Source organism: Xyrauchen texanus, chromosome 25, assembly GCF_025860055.1.
Source record: "Xyrauchen texanus isolate HMW12.3.18 chromosome 25, RBS_HiC_50CHRs, whole genome shotgun sequence".
NCBI classification, from domain to species: Eukaryota; Metazoa; Chordata; class Actinopteri; order Cypriniformes; family Catostomidae; genus Xyrauchen; species Xyrauchen texanus.
The window spans coordinates 31,784,370-31,812,088 of NC_068300.1; the positions used below are offsets into that span (position 1 = coordinate 31,784,370).

A 27,719-nucleotide genomic window follows, 5' to 3' on the forward strand; every position below is an offset into this window, starting at 1 on the left:
CAAGTTCTAAGTGAGGGACAATCAGAGGTGAAATTGTTCTACATTGAGGAGCAAGCTGTGGAGGATGCAGTGAAAGAAATGCCAACTGACCATCCATAATGTGGCTCCACCAGGTGGTCACTCTTTCTCTAACTCTAAATTCTCTAACGCGACGTCAGCTGCATGTGCTCTGCAACAGGGAATCTGGAGTGTGACTGCCAAAAAACCAAGTGTTTCAGCTTTAATCCCAGAGATGACCACACAGAAGACCCCATACACAACACACCAGAAGAAGTGCAGTGGCAGAGTCCAGAGGTTGTGGGGAAATGGTGTGCCCTGGTGTACGACCATACCAATTACCCAGGGATCATCCAGGAGGTGAATGAGACCCACTGCCAGGTGAAATGTATGCACAGAGTGGGGAGAAATTGTTTTTTTCTGGCTGATGAGGGATGATCTACATTGGTATCCCTTCGAGAATATGCTGACCCTCATTCCTCCCCCAGAGAATGTTACCTCACGCCACATGGCCATCGCAAGAGAGGTGTGGGATACTCTGGTCAGCCACGGAAATGAAATCTGAACATTATGACATCAGCTTTCAAATATGATGATCAGTTCATTTTGACATGCTTATTCATTTTAATGCCAGGTTGTTGCGTGGGTTGAATTGGTTAACATTCTTTCTCATCCTGTTTATATTTCTTTAAAAAAGTCATATTTATGTAACGATCTACAATCAAAAGTAATGTATCCATTCAACCCTGTTGCTCTAATTTCAACCCTGTTAACATATCATTTTTATTAAAATAATCTTAAATGTTTTTTTTGAGCCTGACGAATCAAATTATTTGATGGTTTATTGCCTGTTTTTCTTTAATACATAACAGAAAATTATCAGATAAAGGGTCAATTTTTCATAAGTGTTGATGCCTAAATTGTCCTCAATTTTAACAATCCATGTAACCAATGCAACATTTTAATGATTGAACTGTCTCATAGAAGTGTAATGGGAGATAAAACCCATTTCGAAGCACCTCTCCTCGTATTAAACTCTGTCCATAGCAATGCTCTTCAAGCCTACTAGAGAACAACATGTGCCTGTTAAAGCCACAGAGCATGTTAAACTGTTAACCATGTTAAATTCCTCATGCTGTGATAAGCTGTGAATTGTCCACAAATATGGCACCTTAGTAGGCCAACGCAACCACTCACAAGAAAGATGAATATTTAGAAATCTTATACTGTAAATGTACTGCATAACTTTACAGATCTTTTAGCTATGATTCATTATATGGGCAATTATTTGACACAGAAATCTATTCCTACAGAGACAACATGTGAGACAAATTTAATATAGGAGTGAAACCCATATTCACACCACATTTCTTGTTATATTCAATGCAAGTGCCACTTTTTCACAGCAATTGTAAATGGATATTTATTATACCACGCTTTTAAAGTATATTTACCATATCAATCCTGATATTCTATACACTCTCTATTTAAACATTTATGTCATTTGCCCTTTAATGGTCACCTGCCATTGCTACATTCACTTTACAATGCACCGTTAATATTTATATTATTTGTCATTTGCACTGGCTGTTTCTTAGCATCAGTTCCTTTATATATTTAATACTATATTGCTATTTGCACTTCTAGTTAGTTTCATGTACTCTACACAATGACAAGAAAGATGAATCTAATCTAATAGTTGTTGGCAACACAAAGCATCTTAATAACAAAATGTGCACACATAACAAGTCAACCTTTGATAAGTTGTGATAGTTGAGCTGACCCGGAGCGCCTCTATATAGTGTACAAAATACTGTCTAGGTTGACAGTTCACTAGGTTTTGAAACACAGTCTGTGCTTTTTTAGCTTTGGCATATAAGAAGTGCATTGATATGGTGCAACAGTTTTTTCGGCCTGCTGTCTTGCCCTATTGACTTAAACTGAATAATTCAGATCCTAACAGTTCCCTGCAATGTGTGAGGTCTGTGTGCAGGAATGTCATGAGGTCTAGAATGGGATTAGTGCTTTGCTGTAGACGTGTCTGGAGGGTTTTACAAAGTAAGTCTACTGAGATTAAGACTAAGTTGCCAAGAAAACTTTCTAACCTTCTGTGTAAGGTCAGTGTTGTTGCATTTAGTGATTTGTTTTGAAAAAGAAACAGTTTAACAGTTAAACCAGTTTAATTTTGCTGCATGAGTGAAAAACGTCAGATAAAAGCAATTTCGCCGTGTTCTTGTTGTATCGAAAGACTTAGGAAACACAAATGTATCACAAAATGTAATATGAAATACGCAATGCAAGTTTTTTTTGAATACAAACACACACAGAGATGTACACCTAAAATCCCATTTACGTCATTACACATAAGAGCATTCCTTCTCAAAACAGTTGTAAATATATGAACTATACTCACACACTATTCACACAACATAAAATGTATGGAATATACATATGCTTTTTCTTACCAGAACCACTGATGGGCCCCACTCAGTAGGTTTAACAAATGGAATAAACAGGACGCCAGATTCTCAGAGTATGTATTGACTAGTATGTAGAGTAAATTTAGAAATCTATTAATGAGCTCCTGTTTATCCTCCAGCACCTGGGACAACAAGCTGACAAAAAAATAAATAAATGTTTTTGACAATCATGAGTAAAATATTCAGAATCCTGGAGAGCACTCCAGGTAAACAACAGTTAAAAAACTTCTTAAAGGATTAGTTCACTCAAAAATAATTCTCTCACGATTGACTCACCTTTAAGCCATCACAGACGTGTATGGCTCTCCTTCTTCAGCAGAACCAGAGTGAAGATTTTAATAAACACATTTCAGCTCCACACAACTCTAGTCGATCAATGAATGACTTCTGAAGCAAACCGATTGGTTTGTGTAAAAAGTAAATAGAAACTTTACAAATAAAAACTTTATTAACGCTTCCTGCCTGCAGTCAATGCATCAATGGCGTAAATGCAAAGGTGCGTTGACTTGAGAATTCGGAAGAACATATATACAACACAATGTCACAGGAGACTTAAGTTATTTCAAACAGCAATACAGCAGTGGGCTTTAAGGTCGCATTATCTAGTTTGGCAATCCCCCCACTCGGAAACCCATCAACAATGAAAATGAAAACCATCCCCAACACCCCCCACCCCAAGTCATAATCCGTCCCTGGGCGGAAGCAACGATTTAAAGTTAAAAAAAATTTAATTATCAATTTGTTTCTAACACCAACCTGTCAGTTTACTTCAGAAGACTTTTAATGATCGACAGGAGTCATGCGGATTACTTTTATGCTGCCTAAATATGCCTTTTGGACCGTCAAATAGACATCAATCTAATGACACACATTTACTTGCATTGTATGGACAAACAGAGCTGAAATGTGCTTATAAAAATCTTACACGTCTGTGATGGCTTAAAGGTGAGAAAATACTGCCTCATTTCAGAAAAGGGAGTAGGACACCCCGAATGAAGCCTTCGATTGCGACCTTCTTTCACGGGAATTCGGAGGATGCATGAGGTGTATTCCTCGTGGGCACTCACAACCACAATTCTTTGCTTCAACGGATTTGCCCATAAATATGATGTTCAAATGCAAGGAATGTTAATTCCCAAGTTGAAGTACCTCAGTAGACGGGTGCAGAGTATATAACATGTATAATTATATTCATTTATAATTAAAATAAAGTATAGACTAAAAGTACACCTGTAAAATTTATTTTCTTTTCTTTTTACATCATAACTCTCCGAAAATGTACCTCATACATTCCCTTCCAAAGGAACTTTGTTCCCTTCTCACTCAAAGCGCTCGTGCTTGTTAAAGAGTGGCGTGCTGCCATAGCAACCATGTTACATTCCGTTTCTGTTTGTCTCGTTTAAACAAGGCTTGTTTTAAGGAAGATGCTCTGTATACTGCACCCTTCAAAGGATACGTCCTAGCTAGCACGCAGCCTTCGAAACAAGATGCGCAAATCGCCAAAAACAAAAGAATGTAAAAGTAAAATTAAAAGTGGAGATTTATAATGAAAGTGGAATTAAATGTAATCTGTTTCTCACCCACACTTATATCACTTCTGAAGACAAAAGACTACTTTTGTGCTGCCTTTAAGTGCTTTTTGCACAGCTTGTGCACCATAAAGCACTAGGAAGTGTAATCGAGCTCGAAATCATGATCCTATATGGCTAGAGACTGCTTTTAAGATGTACAGTGAAAAAGGAGTTACATTTTGGTCTGTTCTCACCTAAAACCAACAGGATCACGTCAGAAGACTTTAATTAAACTACTGGATTATTTTTATGCTGGGGAGTTCTAATCACCATTCACATGCATTGTATGGACCTACAGAGAAGATATATTCTTCCCAAAAAATTTTTTGTGTTCAGCAGAAGAAAGAAAGTCATACACATCTGGGATGACATGAGGGTGAGTAAATGATGAGAGAATTTTCATTTTTTGGTGAACTATTCCTTTAACTCATCTGCCACAATAAATGTATTTTTATTATCTGAATTATTCTATTTATTACATATATTAGAGCCTACTTATAATTTTTTTATTAATTATTAAATCATTATATATTGAGATATTTTTGTATAGGGGGACTTTCTCTGCAAATATTTATATATGCGATTAATTTGATTTCTTAATTTGATGTAATTAATTCCATTAAAACTGTAATCAATTCACAGCCCTATTTGTAACTATTATTTGTAGGAATGTGTTCTTAATTCAGTCATTTTAATAATTTGTACATGCATTAACCAATTCATTTGAGATACAAATCACAAGCAGTCTGTTTTTTACAGTTGAGTTCTCAAACAGTTTCTAAAAATGTCTTCAGATGTTTTCTCTGTGATCTGTTACTATCCAGGGTATAATCACAAGACAACAGTGACATAAGTTGTCATGGAAACACAGGGTCCTACATTGTGAATTGAGTAAAAAGAGACAGCATGGTCTGGAAGAAAGACAGGCTGACATCTGGTGGTTACAATCTTGTAACGCAGGGCATTTCCTGTTTTCAGAGCAACAGAAACAAATTAATGTGACAGGAAACTGTACACAATGACATGACAAAACCATGTGATCAGAGCCTCACCAGTGCAAACTTAGAACTGGGCAGTTCTTTTCCAGACTGTGACAGACAGTGCAGCACAGCATCATGTACAGATGGGAAAAGTCGACATTTGGTGACGGACTCTGAGAAGAAGTCCCCTCTCTCCAGCTGCTGCACTACACACACTGCAGACACGTACATCACACAATCACAACAAGCTGGATTTTTCTGATAACACATTAGGATTATTTGCACTATTTTGTATTTTTCAAGTCTCTGATTTAGCATGCAAATGATTCTGTTTCAATTAGGGGCGTGTATCTAAATGTTTTGACCCACCTTGACATCCAGCAATGTAAACGGTGACATCCACCTCTGCAAAATCTCTAATTATCTAGAAGCACGGTGATAAAACACAATAAATATTTAGTTTGTCTGTTAAAAAAAAATCCATAAGTTCTAAATGTTCAACCAGTAAACACTGATCCACTTTGAAAAACATTAACAAATGTTTCTAAGAACTAAACTGTATCATATTAGCGCACTGTGAATTTGGCAGGGACAAAAGTTCTGTTGTTGAAATCGGTCTATGCTTACCGAAAATCAAACCACTGCCCCCAGTGGCCGAAGCTGGAAGTGTTGTTGAGATAAAATATGAACAGAGCGGCACCAAAAGCGAGTTGTATTTTTAGTTGTAAATTATGCGAATTAGTCAACAGGAATACATATTTTATTAACTCTACTCCCCAACCCAAATGTCACCCCTAAATCCAACCGTTATTGGAGTATAAATGTCATTTTAGAGCAGAAATGCAACCTCTAAATCACGCTCAACGTTAATGCATTATTTCCTGGTTTCCATGACCCCGTTTCCGTCTGGTATAATGATGCGTCTCGGGTGATCCTATCACATGTTGTTAGGTGAGACACATTGCTGTTTACACCTGGTCACTTAAATGGGTCTCTGTGACCACTTGTACCACTTGTCAAATGTTATGTGGTCACATGCGTTTTTGACCACATTCATATGTGGTTTTTGTGATCCGATCACCTGACCACATGTGATCGGATCCCCCAAAACGCATCTTATTACCAGGTGGAATAGGGGTCCATGAGACTAGAACCCCTAACTCTGAGGTTGCCCAAGAAACACGCTATAAGAAGCACTACTAAGAAAGGTGAAAGCATCTGATAATATGCAAAAATGCCTAATGGGGAAAGGCGCTTCTCAGTAATTTGGCAGAATGGGGGCAATTTCAGAGCATATGAACATTCGGAAACAGCATTTTGATTTCTGCAATTCATGCAGTACTGCATGTTTTCAGCAGGGGGCAGTAAGTGAAACTTTAGCTGTATAGGCAATGCACAGCTGTACAGAGAACAAATCAAACTCAGGTTTGTTTGAGACCAGCGAGAGCACAAGAGCAATTCCAATTGCAGGAATCTCAAGATGGTTTTTCTATATTTCAAACTATGTTTACCTTGACACGCGACCTAAAAACACAACCAAAGAGAAATGCTCCAAACGAGTCATGTTTACATAGACGCATCTTTAGAAAAGCCCTTATAATAAATCTATCTCTGACAGATTGACAAATTAATTAGCAAAATGGATTGCTGTTGATCACTTTTTGTATTGTTTAATACAGTAAATGTTTTACTCGTCAATATGACAATATGATTATTAAATTATTATATACTGAATTACTGTTATTTGGGGGCCTTTCTTTTTCTCTTCAATTAATACATTAGCTTATCATGGTATTAATTTGATTCAAAATGTAAACCGCTAAATAATGTATTATATCAAATAATGTCACAAATGCAAAATCCTTAAGGATCCTTATAGTAGATTTAAGGGTTCAAATGTGACCCTTTGTGAGATGAACTCCCATTTTTATCTCTACCTCTCACCTTCTCCCAGCTTCATCTTTCTTTCCACTATGACCCTTAATATTTATGTTCTCAATGTGATGACTTTCTCTTACATTTTTCAGTGTTTTCAGGGTGACTGTGTCGATGAAGCTGACAGGAGTAAAGTCTAGGATGATGGAGTGTATGTTTGTCTTCTTCTGCTCCTCCTTATCTTCAAGATCTGAGTCCTGCTCTGACTGGTAGCCCAAGTTGATGTTGCCTTGGGTAACTGTTGCTATTCCGTTGTCAATAAAAATGTGTTTCTGTTCACTTACATTCCTCATGGAGATCACCATTCTGTTTGCTAACTCTCGCAGAACTCCAGTCTATAAACAAGATATTAAACTGCTTAGCAACAAATCATTCTGAATGTTATGAACTTAAAAAGCATTACATTGAATTTAATTTTCAATGTAGTTGGCCCCACACTCATAACCTGAAATCATCTACATTGTCGGTACCTCCCAATGGTCACTACATTGAAAACATGTTTTAAGGAATAGTTCACTCAAAAATGAAAATTCTCTCATCATTTACTCACGCTCATGCCATCCCAGATGTGTATGACTTTTTTTTTCAGCAGAACACAAACGAAGGTTTTTAGAAGAATATTTCTGCTCTGTAGGTCCATACAATGCAAGTGAATGGTGGCCAGAACTTTGAAGGTCCAAAAAGCACATAAAGGCAGCACAAAAGTAATCCATACGACTCGGTTAAAGCCATGTCTTCAGAAGAGATATGATAAGTGTGGGTGAGAAACAGATTACATTTAATTCCACTTTTATTATAAATCTCCACTTTTATTTTAACTTTCACATTCTTCTTTTGTTTTTGGCGATTTGCATTCTTCGTGCATATCGCCAACTACTGGGAAGGGAGGAGAATTTATAGTAAAAAAGGACTTACATATTGATCTGTTTCTCACCAACACCTATCATATAACTTCTGAAGACATGGATTTAACCACTGAATTACTTTATGCTGCCTTTATATACAGTGCTGAGATATTATTTTAAAACTCTTCATTCCCCTTCTGTCGCTCTCTCCACGTTGTGTCGGAGAAGCGACACTAGGGGTCTCTCTTGAGCGCCGATATCCACCTCTGATCTATGAAAAAAGGCCAATGAGAGTTGGCAGCCAGTATTTGCATGTCCCGCCCCCGGACATACGGGTATTTAAGCGGCGCAAATACGGGAGTTCATTCAGAAAATTTCTTCGGAGCCGATGGTCTGTCTGCAGTTTGCTGCGAGTTACACACCACTTTAAACGTTCCTGTTTCCTCTGACGATCTGCATGCTGTTGGATCTTGACGGCGCACAACAGCGGCTTTCTCCTTCACATTGCACGGCATGCATTGTTGCCCCTGAGCACTTCGACAGCGCAGACACACACACACTGTGTATTAAAAGAGCAAATTCCTATTAAAAGAGTAATTTCTCTAAAAGAGCAAAACACAGCGGCGTTGAACGTCCTTTTCAGGACGCGTCTTTTTCAAGATGCCCTTCCGTGGCTTTCGCTTCCCAACACATCACGCTGGCTGCACCGGACCATTTGACTCGGTTACGCAATTCAGTTTGCCCGGCTCCCACCCCCCTTCAGGGGCATCCGCTTTTCCGCAGTACACGGCGAGCATGCCAGTTCCCTGCGCACGGAAATCGCGACCCTCTTAGCCAAGGGCGCGGTGGAGCCCGTCCCTCCAACCAAAATGAGGAAGGGTTTCTACAGCCCTTACTTCATTGTACCCAAGAAAGGCGGCGGCTTACGACCAATCCTGGACCTGCGAGTTTTCAATCGGGTCTTGTTAAAACTCCCGTTCAAAATGCTCATGCAGAGAAATATTCTGGCTGGTGTTCAGCATCTAGATTGGTTCGCAGCGGTAGACCTGAAGGACGCGTACTTCCACGTCTCAATTCTGCCACGACACCGACCCTTCTTACGGTTTGCGTTCGACGGCCAGGCGTTTCAGTACAAAGTCCTCCCTTTCGGCCTGTCTCTGTCCCCTCGCGTCTTCACGAAGGTCACAGAGGCGGCCCTTGCCCCGCTACGAGTAGCCGGCATCCGCATTCTCAACTACCTCGACGACTGGCTCATTCTAGCACACTCTCGAGAGTTACTATGCACACACAGAGACCAGGTGCTCCGGCAACTCAGCCGTTTGGGGCTTCAGGTCAACTGGGAAAAGAGCAAGCTCACTCCGGTTCAGAGCATCTTTTTTCTCGGGTTGGAGTTAGACTCAGTCTCAATGACAGCACGTCTCACGAGCGAGCGTGCTCAGTCGGTGCTGGACTGCCTCGCTTCCTTCAAGCCAGGCACAGTGGTCCCTCTAAAACCTTTCCAGAGGCTCCTGGGGCATATGGCGTCCTCCGCGGTGGTCGCGCTGCTGGGGTTGATGCATATGAGACCACTGGCTCCAGACTCGAGTCCCGAGACAAGCATGGCACCACGGCACGCATCGGGTAAGGATCACCCCCGCCTGCCTCAAAACACTCCGACCCTGGACAGACCTCTGCTTTTTACGGGCAGGAGTGCCCCTGCAGCAGGTGTCCCGACGCGTTCTGGTCACAACCGGCGCCTCCGGTCCGGGTGGGGTGCCGTGTGCAGCGGGCACGCAGCAGCGGGCCATTGGAAAGGGGCCCCGCTGCGTTGGCACATCAATTGCCTGGAGTTGCTGACCGTCCTTCTCGCTCTCAGGAAGTTCCTCCCGTTAGTTCGGGACAAACATGTCCTCGTGAGACCGGACAGCACCACGGTGGTGGCGTACATAAATCGCCAAGGCGGCGTACGCTACCGCCACATGTCACAACTCGCCCGCCGTCTCCTCCTATGGAGCCAGCAGCGACTCAAGTCTCGGTAACACATAGACCGACCGGCCGGGTGGATCGCTTGCGCCCAGCGCCCTTTTCCTGACGTCAAGGTAAAGTAGTGCGCCTTCTTCCCAGTGCGCCCCACTCCGAGTCGGGACCCTGGTCGATTCCTCCCCAGCCCTCCGGGTCCGCGGTTCAGCGGAGGAACTTCGCCGACCCAAGCCACTCGCGGGTACCCTGACGGCTACCCTGTACTGGTATAGGTGCTCCACAGGTAAGGCCTCATGCTCGGACTCCCCCTGTGTGTAATTCCACGGTTCTGTCCCCTTACGAGTGGACCCCCGTGTCTCCCTTAGGCAGTTACAGCTGCCCCGGTCGCCGTGCTGTAGCAACTCCCCCCTTTCGAGGCTGGATCTACCACCGCACCATACTTTCCACACGAGCCCTGAGACGGCCGTGTGACGTGTCTACCACTTTTCCTCCCCAAGAAAAAGGGCAGGTGGGGTCTCCGCAGGGTCTGGGTAAGACCCCCTTCCCTATATGCGTGTAAGGGCCCCGGCCATGATTGCTCTATGCGAGAAACATAGAGAGAAAAGAGGCCCAGCCAGGCTGGCCCGTTCCCATGTTGGCAAACATCGCCTTGTTCCCCTTCCATTGTAACTAGAAGGATTCCGATGTTCTAATGGGGCATTGGGGAAGGGTACGCAAGCGTTTGATTTTCATTAAAATCATAAAAATTGTGAATTTGTGTGTGTTTTTTAACACAGTTATTCTTTGGGGAAAAAAACTGCTATAGCGAAATAAATACACACATACATTATCAACAAAAATCAATTAAACTAAGAGGTTGAGTATGGATTTGAGAGTTGGGAGGGGGTGTTTATCGGGTCCCCATAATTCAAATCACTTAAAAAACATACTCAATTATGAAAATGTTAAAATGCAGAATGTTTATAGGTTTAGGGGTAGGGTTAGGGGTTACTATAGTTTGTACAGTATAAAATCATTATGTCTAAGGAGAGTCCTCATAAGGATAGCCGCAGCAACACGCTTGTGTGTGTGTGTGTGTGTGTGCTTGTCTGTATCCTCTGGTATTTGGACTGAAATCCTCTCTTGTTCTCTTACTCTCAGAACAGTTTCCAGAATTCCTCATTACAACATTAATCACTCACCTGCTTATCTTGTTCTGTCACTTGTCTCTTTTTTGCCATTTTCTCTGCATGTTTCTCCTCCTCTTTTTTTCTCTTTTTCAGCTTGAGCAGCTTTGCAACATTTATTCCACACTAGAAAGATACAATAAGTGAAGACTTTGTTTGTTTCCTTGTAATTGTGTTTGCTGGTTTAATTTTTCAGTCCATTGTCGTGCATCTGTGCGTATTGATGTCTGCGGTACCTTCTCCAGTAGGGCCTCATTATAAAGTTCAGCATTAGCATAGAAGATCATTGCAGAGGAACGGAATATAGTGACACCAGGGATTTCTTTTGCCTGTCCATAAACACAAATATGAATTATGTAAGCTCCCAATGCATACATACTAACCTACAGACAAACAATTCCTCACCTCCTTATATGACTCTGTTTCTAAGTACAGTTCTGTGTCAGGCACCCTGCCTAGTAAAGAGTATCTTGGACTAGACAGACAAAATTAAGGTTGTTAGATGAATTAAATAACCAGCCATTGTATATATGGACAAGTAAATACAGACTCTCTCACACGCACTCACCGCTGTGTCCTGAAGATCACAGTGAGAAGAGTGAAGCTGATAGAAGCTGCCAGACCCAGGTCCAGATTTAATAGAACAGTACAGAGAAAAGTCACCACCCACACCAGCTAGTAGACAGGCCACAAGAAAGAGAAAAAGTCAGAACACAGTGTAATACACAGGGCACATCCATTTCAGTTTAGACAACCAGATCTCACCAGATCAATTTTGTTGTTCTTCCACAGAACAGGAATATCTTGACACTGCATGAACATTCCTTTCAGATTCACAAACACAATGGTGGACAGCACTGCCTGATGACACACACACACACACGTACACGCACACACAAACATACTGCTTACAAATCAAACTACAAACCTGAATAACATCAACCACAAGGGAAAGTCAACAACAGGGAAAAATATAAAATGAGACAAAAAATGCAAGACATGCCCCCTCTGACACAAGATGGCTTTCGGTGCAGGTTTGGAATGAGGTCATGAATTATGTACATACTGTACAAGTTAACGTATTGAATTGCAATTGAGTATTGAAACTGCTCCTCTCGATACGTGTTCATTTGCATAGATGACTTACTTTGGGCAGCGCCTCAAAAACTGGGCCAAGCTTCAAAACAGTGATGAGCACAATAACAGCAGATATCAATCCAGCAACCTAAAATGCATACATAATAGACAGAATTAGAGTGTTTAAATGCATAAGCGCTTCGCCAAACATTATTACATTCTCATGTCTTGACACGGCACTTCTATTTATCACAAATGGATCTACAAAATGCCCAGATTGTGTCAAATTTTCAAAGCATTTTCAAAACAATTAGAAAAAAATAGAATACAACATTTTCTGATATATTTTGATGTATTATTTTTCATTTATCAAAGAGATGATGCAACAAAAATAGAATAGAATTCATACACTGAAATTTCATGAGACGCAACAAGCTACACCTATGTCGTTTCTTAGGCACATTTTGAGTCTAAACAAATGCGCATAATTTCAGTAGTACACTTAAATTACAATAGTCAAATCATACTGTTCATGTGTTACACTTGCTATAGTTTACATCAACATTGCTTCTTTTTCAAATATCAATGTCAAATGTAAATCAAGTCACTCACTGACACATCAGCGCAACCTTGAGTAAGAAATTGCAAATGTAATATTAATATGGACACACATATGGGATAACGATTATTCCCCATTTTCACATGGAAAATCAACATAATATAGAAGTCTTTTGTCTTGTAATAAACTAAGAAATATACACTCACTGAGCACTTTATTAGGAACACTATGATCCTATCAAAGTGCCTGACGTGGTCTTCTGCTGTTGTAGCCCATGCGCCTCAAGGTTCGACATGTTGTGCATTTGAGATGCTATTCTGCTCACTACAATTGTACAGAGTGTTTATCCGAGTTACCTTAGCCTTTCTGTCAGCTCAAACCTCTCTGGCCATTTTCCGTTGACCTCTCTCATCAAAAAGGCGTTTCCATCCGCAGAACTGCTGCTCGCTGGTTGTTTTTTGTTTTTGGCACCATTCAGTAAATTCTAGAGACTGTTGTTCTTGAAAAATCCCAGGAGATCAGCAGTTACAGAAATACTCAAACCAGCCCGTCTGGTGCCAACAATCACGTCACTGCCGAAATCACTGAGATAATTTTTTTTTCACCATTCTGATGGTTGATACGAACATTAACTGAAGCTCCTGACCCATATCTGCATGATTTTATGCATTACACTGCTGCCACAAGATTGGCTGATTAGATAAATGCATGAATATGTAGATGTACAGGTGTTCCTAATAAAGTGCTCAGTGAGTGTATATCCTGAGATAGTAAGCTTATATGAAATAATCATGATATATGGAAGTGACAAAAAAGGGACAATATTATATATCTTGGGTCTTTAATGTTTTGTTCATGTTTTGTGTTCATGTCTTTTATTTTGTAAGTTTAATTCCTGTTTCATTGTCATATCATTTCATCTGTTCCCTCATGTGATTCTCTCTTGTTCCATTTGTTTTGTTCTCATTGGATTGTGTTTATGAGCCTTGTTATCTTGTTATCAGTTCTATTATGTCATTGTCTTATTATTAGTTCAGTCTTGTGATTGGTTGTCTTGTTTACTTGTTACCCATGTCTGTGTATTTAGCCCTTATGTTTGCCATTGTTCTGGGTCAGGTATTGTTTGTAGCATCGTATCAAGTTAAGTCAAGTCAAGTTTAGTCTAGTATTGTCAAGTTCGTGTTTGTGTTTTGTTATGTTTCACATTTGGATGCCACTGTAAATAAATCGCACTTGGGTTCTTCACATCATCATCGTCTTTGTCTCCCTGTCATTGCTAGAGTTTGTTACACCTTATACACTTTTAGTAATTAAGCTGTTATAAAACATATATATTTTTGCAATTTAGCCATTTTTTGTGTGTTGTTTTGTGACACTATTCAGAAGAGAAAGATTGTGGTATACTAAAGAGGTATGGGCAAAACTCCAAAAAAATGGATGAGGTACAGGGAGTGAACTGAGGTCCTGGGTCACTAAAGACCTGAGGTATGCATTAAAGGGTTAAATGTGCACATTTATTTTGTTAATTTGCATTTATTACCTGTGTCTTTCCTCCAGAGCTCTCCTGGACAAGACTACGAGACATCGAGGAAGTGACGGAGTAGCACTTGAAGAATCCTCCAATGACATTACAGAGCCCCAACGCCACCAACTCCTACAGAAGCAAAAGGAGAGAGAATTTTTACAGACATAATTGTACAGGCAAACCTTACCTCAACATATCTCCAATAGAATTTTCATATGATGATATGTTAGCTACGTTATCATGTATCCATGTCAGTTTTGCCTAGCTAAGATTAGTTCAGAATATGTGTGTGTACCTGATTACTGTCTACTTTATATCCATATTTGAGAGCAAAGGTCTTGCCCAGAGAAATGTTGATGGCATATCCCACAACAGCCACTGCAAAAGCATCTCCAACTATTGAGGAAAAGTAACACACCTCTGGAACTTGTGGTGGCAGCAGTCTAAGGAGGGGGTCAAAGTTTACAGATCAAAAATATATGTGAAATTGAACTGTGTCGTAGAAGTATAACAGGAACAAAATATATTCTCTTATTTATACTCTTTCCTTAGTAAGTCTCTATAAGCCTTCTAAAGTACCATATATATAATATATATATATATATATATATATATATATATATAAAACTAAAAAATTATCTGCCATGACAAACTGTATGATTGTAAGCTAACAAACGTATGTAAATTGCTCCATTCTTTTCATCACACACTGAAAAAAATGGTAACCTGCCATTCTTACCTCAAGGATCTACTTCTAAACCATAAAAATTACTTTCATTGCTGAAACCTAAACCTTCAGGTTGATTTAGTCATATGAAGTAACATTTTTGACTTGAGTACGAATTTTGCAGTGCACTGTGACTTTAAATGTAAAGTGTCACTAAATGGAAAATGAATAAATAATGAAGGTTTCTCAAACACTCCCATCTGCCATTGGATAGTTAGACAGCCAGGTAGTCCCACCACAAACTCAAGCCCTTGATTGAGCCAATGTTGCTGTGTTGGGCTGTTTGGGATGCTCAAACAAACAGAGCAATGGTGCCATAAAGCCACAATGTATACACTTTTCAGGGAAATCAATCAACAAATTGCAAACTTGTAGTTGTCTCTGCATTTTAAGCTGGAAATGGAGAATATTTTTGTCACGATTCCCTTGTTGTCTGCCCTGGGTTTCACTTGTCATTGTTAAGTGTACTACACTTCCCAGAATCCACCTGCCATCACCACTGCCATTTTGTTCATTGTTCTCACCTGTGTCTAATTCAGTCATCACTCCCTGGTTATTTAAGCCCTGCTTTTTGTTCACGCCTTGTCGTTCGTTGAATGTTGTCAAGCCTGATCTGTGTTTCGCTGCCTGAGTTCTTAGTTTATGTTTGTTTCCCCATCGAGGGTTTTGCCTTTGTGTTTGTTTTGTATTTTGTTAATAATAAAGAAGCCTGCATTTAGATCCTCTCTCCTCGCTGCCTCATTCCTAACAGAACGAACAACCAACTATGGATCTAGCAAGGTTCCTCATGGAGCTGACACAGGCGGACTTGACTGTCCGGGAGTTCTCCTACTTTTTCACCAACGTGGCCAGTTGCACTGGCTGGGATGACCACACTCTGAAGGTGGCGTACCGGTTCGGTGTTCCCAAACACCGGTGGTGGGAACTACCGGAGACTGCACCTGGCGGGAGTACGTGGGACTCATCTTGGAGGAGTTCGCTGCCGGGGAACCACCTCTCCAGATCCCAGCTCCCGCCTCTGGGCTTTCCTCTCTAGCCTCCGATGTCCCTGAGCCAGCGCCTGTAGCCTCCGATGTCCCTGAGCCAGCGCCTGTAGCCTCCGATGTCCCTGAGCCTGTAGCCTCCGATGTCCCTGAGCCTGTAGCCTCGACCGTCCCTGAGCCAGTACCCCCCGAGCCTTCCAGAGCTCCGCCTCCCGTGCCTTCCAGAGCTCCGCCTTCCAGAGCTCCGCCTCCCGAGCCTTCCAGAGCTCCGCCTCCCTTGGCCTCCCGAGCCTCCCAGAGCTCCGCCTCCCGAGCCTCCCAGAGCTCCGCCTCCCGAGCCTTCCAGAGCTCCGCCTCCCTTGGCCCCGCCCCAGAGCCTCTCGAGCCTCCCAGGGCTCCGCCTCTCGAGCCTCCCAGGGCTCCGCTTCTGGAGCGTCCTACGGTGCCACCTCTGTCGGCTCCGCTTCCAGAGCCTTCCTGGTCTCCGCCTCTAGAGCCTCCTATGGCGCCTACTTCCACGCCTCCGCCTGCAACGGCTCCACCTCCCACGGTTCGGCCTCCTGAACCTGTCCTTGCCCTGTGGCCGCCTTCTAGGCCTCCTGACCCTGTTCTTGCCCGGTGGCCAGCTCCCAGACCACCTGACCCTGTTCCCGTCCTGTGGCCTCCTCCCAGGTTCCCCAAACCTGTCCTTGCCCTGTGGCCAGCACCCAGGCCTCCTGAACCTATCCTTGCCCGGTGGCCAGCTCCCAGACCACCTGAACCTGTCCTTACCCTTTGTGCCTCCTTGGACTGCCTGTCTGCCCCCTGTGCCTCCTTGGACTGCCTGTCTGCCCCCTGTGCCTCCTTGGACTGCCTGTCTGCCCCCTGTGCCTCCTTGGACTGCCTGTCTGCCCTTTGTGCCCCTTGGACTGCCTGTTTTCCCCTTGTACTCCCTTGGTCTGTCTGTTTGCCCCTTGTGCTCCTCTGGTCTGTCTGTTTGCTCCCCCCCTCACTCCTTGGACGATATTTTTATTTTTTTTTTCTCTGAGGAGCGTCTGGAAGCCGCTCCTTTGAGGGGGGGCTATGTCACGATTCCCTTGTTGTCTTCCCTGGGTTTCACTTGTCATTGTTAAGTGTACTACACTTCCCAGAATCCACCTGCCATCACCACTGCCATTTTGTTCATTGTTCTCACCTGTGTCTAATTCAGTCATCACTCCCTGGTTATTTAAGCCCTGCTTTTTGTTCACTCCTTGTCGTTCGTTGAATGTTGTCAAGCCTGATCTGTGTTTCCCTGCCTGAGTTCTTAGTTTGTTTGTTTCCCCATCGAGGGTCTTTCCTTTGTTTTGTATTTTGTTAATAATAAAGAAGCCTGCATTTAGATCCTCTCTCCTTGCTGCCTCATTCCTAAAAATTTTAAAATGTTACAAAGAGCAACGTACAGTAAGAAATGCATTGAATGGGGCAAAAGTCACTTTGGCCCACTAGCTCTTCAGCTAGTTCCTTTTTTGCTCAAGCAAGTGGGACTCAAAGAATTCAGGTCCTCACAATTCTTTATAATGTGGAGGATGTGAATCCTTGAACTTCATGAGGTCTGGAATGAGATTAGTTCTATGTTGTACTTGTTGACTTAAGTTGACAGAGATCAAGACTGGGCCAGCCAAGAAAACGTTCTAACCTTATGTGTAAAGCCAGTTTTGTTGCATTTAGGAATGATATTGTTTTGAAATAGTCAACAGTTTGACTGCTGCATGAGTGAACAATCAAACTAAACTCATTCCAATCCTGTTCTTTAAACTTATTTGTTCTGATATACAGCGTTCTCATTGTGTTCTTGGTATACAGGTGAAACTCGAAAAATTAGAATATCGTGCAAAAGTTCACTAATTTCAGTAATTCAACTTAAAAGGTGAAACTAATATATTATATAGACTCATTACAAGCAAAGTAAGATATTTCAAGCCTTTATTTGATATAATTTTGATGATTATGGCTTACAGCTTATGAAAACCCCAAATTCAGAATCTCAGAAAATTTGAATATTGTGAAAAGGTTCAGAATTGTAGGCTCAAAGTGTCACACTCTAATCAGCTAATTAATCCAAAACACCTGCAAAGGTTTCCTGAGCCTTTAAATGGTCTCTCAGTCTGGTTCAGTTGAATTCACAATCATGGGGAAGACTGCTGACCTGACAGTTGTGCAGAAAACCATCATTGACACCCTCCACAAGGAGGGAAAGCCTCAAAAGGTAATTGCAAAAGAAGTTGGATGTTCTCAAAGTGCTGTATCAAAGCACATTAATAGAAAGTTAAGTGGAAGGGAAAAGTGTAGAAGAAAAAGGTGCACAAGCAGCAGGGATGACCGTAGCCTGGAGAGGATTGTCAGGAAAAGGCCATTCAAATGTGTGGGGAGCTTCACAAGGAGTGGACTGAGGCTGAAGTTACTGCATCAAGAGCCACCACACACAGACGGGTCCTGGACATGGGCTTCAAATGTCAAACGTCTTACCTGGGCTAAAGAAAAAAGAACTGGTCTGTTGCTCAGTGGTCCAAAGTCCTCTTTTCTGATGAGAGCAAATTTTGCATCTCATTTGGAAACCAAGGTCCCAGAATCTGGAGGAAGAATGGAGAGGCACACAATCCAAGATGCTTGAAGTCCAGTGTGAAGTTTCCACAGTCTGTGTTGGTTTGGGGAGCCATGTCATCGGCTGGTGTTGGTCCACTGTGCTTTATTAAGTCCAGAGTCAACGCAGCCGTCTACCGGGACATTTTAGAGCACTTCATGCTTCCTTCAGCAGACAAGCTTTATGGAGATGCTGACTTCATTTTCCAGCAGGACTTGGCACCTGCCCACACTGCCAAAAGTACCAAAACCTGGTTCAATGACCATGGTATTACTGTGCTTGATTGGCCAGCAAACTCGCTTGACCTGAACCCCATAGAGAATCTATGGGGCATTACCAAGAGAAAGATGAGAGACATGAGACCAAACAATGCAGAAGAGCTGAAGGCCGCTATTGAAGCATCTTGGTCTTCCATAACACCTCAGCAGTGCCACAGGCTGATAGCATCCATGCCACGCTGCATTGAGGCAGTAATTAATGCAAAAGGGGCCCAAACCAAGTACTGAGTACATATGCATGATTATACTTTTCAGAGGGCCGACATTTCTGTATTTAAAATCCTTTTTTTTTTTTTATTGATTTCATGTAATATTCTAATTTTCTGAGATTCCGAATTTGGGGTTTTCATAAGCTGTAAGCCATAATCATCAAAATTATATCAAATAAAGGCTTGAAATATCTTACTTTGCTTGTAATGAGTCTATATAATATATTAGTTTCACCTTTTAAGTTGAATTACTGAAATTAATGAACTTTTGCACGATATTCTAATTTTTCGAGTTTCACCTGTATATCCAATGCCTTAGGAATAACTGAATGTATCATTCAAAATGTAATATAAATCTAACACACACACACACACGTTGGTGCAGCTTTCATTATGAGGACTTTCCATAGACATAAATGTTTTTATTCTGTAGAACTATAGATTATATCCCCTTACCATAACACCACCCCTAAACCTAACCCTCACGAAAAACATTCTGCATTTTTACATTTTCAAAAAACATAATTTAGTATGATTTATAAGTTGTTTTCCTCATGGGGGCCGACTAATTGTCCCCACAACATCAAAAATGTCAGGTTTTACTAACCTGGTGGGCAGTGTTGTGCCTGAATGCGTTCATTGAACGATAGTTCATGAACGCGTTCATATTGTGGGCGAACGTGAACTGAACGTACTGTATTACTGCCTGATGAACGTTACTGTGAACGCGTTCATTCTGGAGTCTGTGAACGCACGCTCTCTCAGTTTAACTTCGTTCAATAGGGTGCCAGATTTCTAGAGTATTCCAGGCGAAACCCCGGCTAAAACACACCGTAAACAGGCCTTAATATCTAGCGGAAAAAACACAATCTGGCAACACCAGCCACCAGCGTCGCACCGCCGCATGCGTCATCAAAACAAAAACTAGCATGGAGGCGACAGCAGCATATAGGCGACGAAGCAGCAAGGAGGGGTCGTATGATAATATAAAAGAGTTTTATGACCACGTCGGTGAGGATGGAACAAATATGACATTTCTGTGCAAACTTTGCCCGCCGGCTTTTAAAAAAAAAAAACGCACTTCTGTCACATCCACAGCAAACCTAAAACGGCACATTGAACTGAAGCACCCGACTAGCCTTTCAAGGTATGCGCAAGCAATTAAAAAATCTAAAGACAGGCAAGACAGGTCCTCGGCACAAACCACATTAACTGCGTACAGTAGCGGGTCCGTTGTCATCTCCCAGCCGCAGCTGGACAACCTGGTGGTGCAGTATATCATCGGAGACCTGCAGCCTTTGAGAAAAGTGGAAAGCCCAGCTTTCATAAACTTAATTAAGGGGTTGCAGCCATCCAAAAACGTGCCATCAAGAAAAAAGGTACAGACACTGTTAAACAAGAAATTTAAAGAAAACATATGTGACCTTAAGTCTGGACTGTCTGAGATTGATGTTGTATGCACAACAGCAGATTGCTGGTCAGCTGTGAACAAGGCATTTATGGGCATCACTGTCCACTGGCTAAACAAAACTGATGCACCCTTACTACTGTCCTGTTTTTCTTTTACCAATTCCTCATTTAAAAAGACCATTAAAGCAGCACGTTTATCTTCATGTTTTTGAGAATATACTGTAGTAGTAGGGGTGAAAGCTGCAGCTGCTACTAGTGTGGACTGAATGGAAAGCAACAAAGCGTTAAAGCAATAATGGGGAAATGCTGTCCCACTCTCCTCAATGTTAATGTAAAACCTGATTGAATAAGGATTCAAAATTTGATATGAAGATGAAATCTGACACATAGTGCAGTGTTAAAACTGATGAAATAATTGCTGTCTGTAGTTCTGTATGGGCTGTGTCAATCATTTTGAAAAATAATAGCTCGCAGCAACATATGGAAAAAAAAAAAGAACTATGAACTAGTTCATTTTTGGAAGTATGAACTGAACTAGTTCATTTTAGAATGTGTGAACTGAACTTTGAACTAGTTCATGTATAAAGTGAACTTTCCCAACACTGCTGGTGGGATAGTGTACACAAATGTAAGGAATACCTGGACACACACACATACACACACACAAACAAACACGCACACTTACCCACTTGGAATATCTCCCACCACATCAACACCATTGACAGCTCTCATATCAGTATAATGTGAAACAAGTGTCCCTGCAATAATCTGCAAATATACACACAAAGCTGTTTACAGTGCATCTCTCTTTGCATACTACTAGTTTGAAATTTAGACTGGACAATAACTGGTATATAATAAAATACAGAAACACACATCACATGGTGAACTTACCACCATCAGTTCTATGGGTATAGGGAGAAGTAATTTGTGACCGTAGCAGGAATTTATCTCTTTCACAATGATCAGAGCTGTGAGAGCCACCAGACTGACCACCAGAGTGGGAATGTGTGTCAGTGGTAGTAAACTGCCCAGATCCACCAAAGTCTGACAAGAGAGTAATTCATTCATTAAATGAATGTGCATGTTTACGTGTCTGAAATGATTTACTGTAGGGGGAGACACATGAATGGTCATTTATATGTATTAATGTTGAGGTATCTAAATTTAGGTCATTATGATCTCTCATTTAAATTGATAGTTAACCCAAAAATGAAAATTCTCTCATCATTTACTCACCTTCATGCCATCCCAGATGTGTATGTCATTCTTTCTTCTGTTGAACTCTTTCAAGCTCAATTACACTTCCTACTACTTGACGCATGTGCAGAGATAGATGGCACTATAGGACGTGTAATTGGGCTTGAGTCTGTTCTCAACCAAAACCGATCGCTTCAGAAGACATGGATTAAACCACTGGTGTTTTACAGATTACTTTTATGCTGTCTTTATGTGCTTCAAAGTTTTGGACCCTGTTGACTGGCATTGTATGCACCTACACAGCTGTGATTATTCTAAAAATCTTTGTTTGTGTTCAGCAGCAGAAAGAACATCAAACACATCTGGGATGGTATGAGGGTGAGTAAATAATGAGAGAATTTTAATTATTGGGTGAACTACAGTATCCCTTTAAATGCATCATATTCCAAGAAGACTTGGAATATGATGCACAAGTTGCATAGTTGAATTTTATAACATTGTGGCAGGGCGGAGGGCGGGGCCGGTCGTGATCCTACGCACCCGGGCCCGTATTAGGCTAATTATGCCTCCGTGAGGGTTAAAGGCTGACTGCAGGGGGCCATGCGAGAGAGAGAGCTCGTTTATGGACATGTCCGTCGTGTGTGTGTGTTTATGTTGTCTTTTGAGTTTATCATTAAACTGTTATTTATATCGTCAAGCCGGTTCTCGCCTCCTCCTTTCTGTTGAATACGTTTACAAACATGTTGCTGCTTTTTCTAAGCTTTAAAATGAGGCACTATCAACTGCTATTGTACTGAAATCAGCAAACAGAAAATCCTTTAAACATTTCCTTTTGTGTCATACAGGTTTATAACAGGTGGTATGAATTTCAAAATGCCCCAGTTGCAAAAAATGCTGAAAAAAATGCAAAAAAAATGCCCCAGTTTTTTATATAGTTATAAATGATATGGTTCTTAATATTAAAATCTAAAAGTAGCAATACACATTAGCACAAAAATATTAATATTATTAAAGGGGTCATGTCATGAGGAATAACATTTTCCTTGATATTTTGACATATTTTAAAGAGGTCTTTCTACTATAAAAATCTGCACTATGTTTAATTATTTTTGCATGTAAACATGCACTACATAGACGTCTTTGACCGCTGTAATGTATCTCACACCACTTTTAAAACATGTGGTGTCAAGTCACATCTCTGAAAAGAAGACCCCATTCTGCTTCATTCTGCTGCTCTGGGTCTTGTTTGTTTCTAATCTGTGCTGTTTTTAATTGTTGTACATAAACATGCACTAGATGCATTTTCTGTATGTTTGTGCGTCTATTCACATGTCTATTATTTGGACTATGTATGTGTGTTGTTTCGGCTCATATCAGCGTGGATTTTTAAATATGGCTTTATTCAAGGGGCTGCACGATGTCAGAAAACGTAATTTCTGACCCTGGTTAGGAATGATACGAGGGTAGTGGCGGAGCCAAGATTTTTTCACAGGGATGGCCGGGCAGGGGTCAGCAATCAGTTTGTGGTGGCCAAATTTTGTCAGATGGGACAGACTAAAACAATGGCATCTGGTTTTTGCCAAATATTTAGGCACAGAATATATTGTATCTTACATAACCCAGCTGCAGGGGTCCACTGAATCGTCTGGGTGAGACTCCAAAAATGTATTTGAGCTGAGAGATGACCACATGAGTAGCTGCACCTGTCGTGTATCCACGAATCAACGGCTCTGAGAGATACGTCACCACAAACCCGAACCTAACTAATCCCAACAAAACCTTCAGAAACAGACAAAATATGACATTTTCATAAACAAAGGATATTTAAAAAAAAAAAAAAATCTTAATAAAACTAATGTTTCCTTCGCTTAACATGAATTCATTCATTCATTCATTCGTATTTTTACACATGGTTTGCAAGTTAGTAAGTTGACTCACTTGAAAGATGCCACACAGCAAAGTCGTTGCTGCGGCCACTTTCACCCGTAGCTCATCTCGCGCCACCGTATCCACGATGACCGATCCGTTCGTCCCATTGGTCAGAAATCGATCATCAGGAGCCAATCGCTCTGAGACTCCCCCGATCATTATGCTAATCACTGCAAAGGTACCTGCAAAGACATAAAAGCACTCCTGCAAACTGCAAAACCATCCACACACTCAAACAAGGTGTTTATATGTTGAGATATCACACACTATTATTGTATAATGGTGTCAAATCTAAAACTGTAATACAAATATTTGTGTACTGTCTCTCACCTACTGACACATGTCTCGATGTGCCAAAGATGAAGTAAATGAGTACAGGATAAAAGGAGGTGTAGAGACCAAACACAGGTGGGACAGAAGCCAGCAGAGCATACGCCATACCTGAGAACACAAGCTTATATATAATATATTCCTTCACAAACTTCCTTTTCACAGCTAGCTATTACTCAATGTATATATAAGACTATTAGATTGACTTAACCCTAAAATACAGCTTTTGACATTCTTATATTTTCAGGGCTTAAAGTATTTCCGGCTTGAGGGCAGGTCCGGCCTCTGGCGCAGGCAAAATTTATTAATCAGGCTGCAAATTACAGTCGGACGCACTTTCGGCGCGGACGCGCTTGGAAAAAACGAGTGCGCCGCTTCCATTATGAGCGCGCATACCGCGCGGCTGCATTTGAAACTGGGAACTTGAATGCGGTTTAATATTTTCGAGTCAATTGATTTCACCTACCAATCATATGAGAGGAGCGCAGCTCTAACTAACGTCACAAGCCTATCAGAAGCAGAGCAGGGCGGGTCCTGGCAACAGTGTGATTGAGATCCATACCTCACGTTAGCGTCGTCGGTGAAAGCATGGAGCGCAGAACTCCAGAAACAACATTAGGTGACTTAATGTCATCATGGATGAAATGAAAGGAGATGTGAGTTGGTTGATTTCAGTAAATTAGCTCAGGTCAGCATAATCATATTTTCTGTCTACACCTTTTGATGTTAGCCTTACGTTGACTGAGCTAACATTAACATACACTGCTGCTAGGTAACTTCAGACTGTTAGTTAAATATTTAATGTAGAACATTCTGTGTAGCTTACTAAAAAACATTATGTGTAGGCCTACCATGAAAACGAGTCCACTTTAAACCGCTTTATTTTCTGTCAGCAATGTATGACAAGTAACGTTGCAGTGTGTACGCACCTTTAGTGCTGTCAACGTTAACGTATGCGATTTCTTTTTTTTTTGTCCAGCTTTAATGTTTTAAAATATTTAACACAGTTAACGCTGCATCCGTTCTTTGTCATTCTTTAGCTCTTATTAGTTATTAGTTTGTCCACCAAATGCTTTAAACCATTAATGTGCGACAAGACAAAAGAGAACGCACTTCAGTAAATGTCCTCCTCACACACACACACACACACACACACACACACACACACGAGGCACAAAAAGTCGCGAACCAGTATCGAATTCTCTTTCGCGCTTGAACGAACAATAACACACACATTTATGCCAAAATGTCCGTTTTGTCGAGTATCCTCACAAGAATCAATCATTATTAACTTTAAATGAGTTAAATAAAATCTTAAATGGAAGTAAAGAGTAGTGAGAGAATGAGACGCGTGAAATCCTGTCACCAGCTGTAGAGCTTAAAGTGACAGTAGCCACTAATTCTGTCTGTCAGTAAAGTTAACCAAAGAACAAAGGGAACAGAGAAAACTACTAACTACTCTTTGACTAAAGAACGCTTGTAGCTTTAATAAGGATTAATCGAATTTATTTTATAATTTATGCATTGCGGACTATTTTATAACCCTAAAATTTAGTATACTAAATAAAATATCAGTGATACTGGCCTTCATTAATAAAAAGATGCCATTAAGATACAGCCGTAATACTTAAAAATAAATGGTTCCATTTGAAGATAAGTCTGTCTCTGCAAAACAAAAAAAAAGTTCAGGCTCAGCAATTTTTTTCACTTTAAGCCCTGTATTTTGTTTTAAACATTATTTAGCATTTTATTTCTTGTGGAGACATCATCATTCTTTGTGATTTGCACTTGTTGTAAACTGACCCTGTGGCAGGTGCATGATTCCCACACTGACACCCGAAACCAGGTCACCAAGAGCATTTTCCTGGATGGAATACTTGGGAACCCAAGAGAGAACTGGAATCCATGTTAGAATCCAAATCTTTAACTGCCCCGCAGAGCATCTTGAGCAGAGAATGCAAGAATGAAGATTATAAAGGATGTATTTACAGAGAATAATAACCAACAAAAGGACAAATCATTCTAAAGCATCCTTGAGATTATAGTTTTGCAACAATACGCACAAGATTAGAACAGCAAACCGATACTACATTTCAACCAATGAAATGCTCAAGCTACTTCCGTTATCTACTTCTATGTAGGTCATGGAACAAAATGTTTAAACAATTATTTTCCACTTGCATCCTCTGTGTTATGCAATCTCACATACTAAATTACAGTGGTCAATAAATTATACTTCCTTTTCTTAACTCGCCGATTCCAATGCCAATACCTGTTTTTTTCCCCCCTGAATTACATATCAACAGTTCATTTCAATTTATCATCAAAATGGTGTTTAAATAAATAAATTAATTGAAACATGAAAATCAAATGAACATCAAATGAAAATAGAACGATTAATATTCAACATAATACTGCATTATTTTTATCAAATGAAGTGCTTTTATACAGAACCTCCACAATCCAAAATACAACATTTGAGCTGTCATCTGCTACAAAAGTAGTGTGATGCTCATTGTGGTGTTTTTCATGTATGAGTCAAGGAGCTCTAAATGGTATGAGCACTGTGTGTCTTTATATCAGCACAACATTAGCTCCACACATTCACAAGCACTCACATATTAAGTGTGCAGCATGTGCAAACTATCTATTTATTTCATTAAATAAATAATGAATAATAATCTCATTAGGACATAGCATGATTTTAATTTGTGCGCTGAATGTTTACAGAATGACATTTTTATGGTTTCGGAGCATTTTTATGAGCACAATTACATGAGCGCAGTATCGGACCCGATACAAGTATCGGAACATCCCTAATTTTTTTAATTTTATTTTTATTATTGTTTTATACATATAAATTACACATATTGTACATATACTATAAATATTATTATTATTATTATGTTTTTGGATTTTGTTTTTTGTTTTTACCATCACGAGAAACTTTTTATTTGTCTGTTATTTGCCATAAAAGACAAATCGTCAATGCTATAGGATGAACAATTCAATGTAACATGCACAGATGAGCACCTTTAACTTTTCACTTTTATATTGCTTTTGGTAATAGTACACTATGTACACTGCTCATAAAATACATACACTTAAAAAGCAGATTTTTTTATACTGAAAACAGTGTCGAATATTAACAATTAGAAAACAATGCACGGCAACAAGTTTTATTTTTCAATGTTAAGTGCAAATCTATCATGAATGTCACCAAAGGTTGATTGCACATTTCACTTAGACATGTTTTCCTTATATACATGTTTTTGCATCTTACCTCATAGAGTCACGGACCTTTTCCTTTAAAGAGGTTGCTTTTATCTCATTCTGCCGTTGTGCTAATTCACCCAAACGTACTTCATCCAGGATGATCCTCTCCACACAGAATTTTTCTTCGGAGACACCCATACCTGCCTTTTTCATGTGCATGATTTCTTCCTAGGTTGGGGGGGATTTTCAGCAGCCCTCCTCAAACCCCTCACAGGGGGTAACGTATGGATAGTTTTTTCCCCTTAAAAATATGTCCATGAAGATTCTCAGATTTTCACAGAGAATAATGAGTCCATTTATGGGTTTCTAAGCACAGATGACAGACAAATAAAGGAAGCATCTATATGTCAAAGCATTCCAATGGGGAATTTCAAAGTTTAGTTGTGTTTGAGTGAAAACCAGAAATGTCCAGAAAAGAAACGTTCTTGGGTCCTTATCAGCGTCTTAATGGGTCCATCCCCCACAACAAGTCCAACCACACCCACACCAGTTCCATAAACATGAGCGTGCTAAATAGATCACACATCTGTAAATGAACGCATGACACTTCACTCACAAACCTATCCTACACTTTTAAATGTCCTCTGCCACCCTGATTGAGGCGAGTCACTATGCCACCACGAGAGCTTAGAGCACATTGGGGATTGGGCATTCCAAATTGGGGAGAAAAAAAAAGTTTGT

At 40.7% G+C, this 27,719-nt stretch overlaps 1 protein-coding gene across 1 annotated transcript; it reads right to left on the minus strand.

Annotated features, from left to right (window-relative positions):
- Positions 1-2,180: 2,180 nt before the first annotated feature.
- On the minus strand, positions 2,181-27,328 carry si:ch211-117c9.2 (solute carrier family 26 member 6). The gene is made up of 19 exons (XM_052092126.1): positions 27,046-27,328; positions 25,566-25,705; positions 23,763-23,873; positions 23,442-23,614; positions 23,118-23,282; positions 21,198-21,350; positions 20,989-21,071; positions 14,390-14,537; positions 14,110-14,223; positions 12,081-12,158; positions 11,699-11,794; positions 11,502-11,608; positions 11,339-11,408; positions 11,170-11,262; positions 10,949-11,059; positions 7,047-7,298; positions 5,398-5,452; positions 5,101-5,243; positions 2,181-5,016 (listed from the first exon to the last, which is right to left on the minus strand). The coding sequence occupies exons 1-19, from the start codon at positions 27,195-27,197 to the stop codon at positions 4,990-4,992; spliced, it is 2,271 nt and encodes a 756-aa protein (XP_051948086.1). The 5' UTR covers positions 27,198-27,328; the 3' UTR covers positions 2,181-4,989.
- Positions 27,329-27,719: the final 391 nt, after the last annotated feature.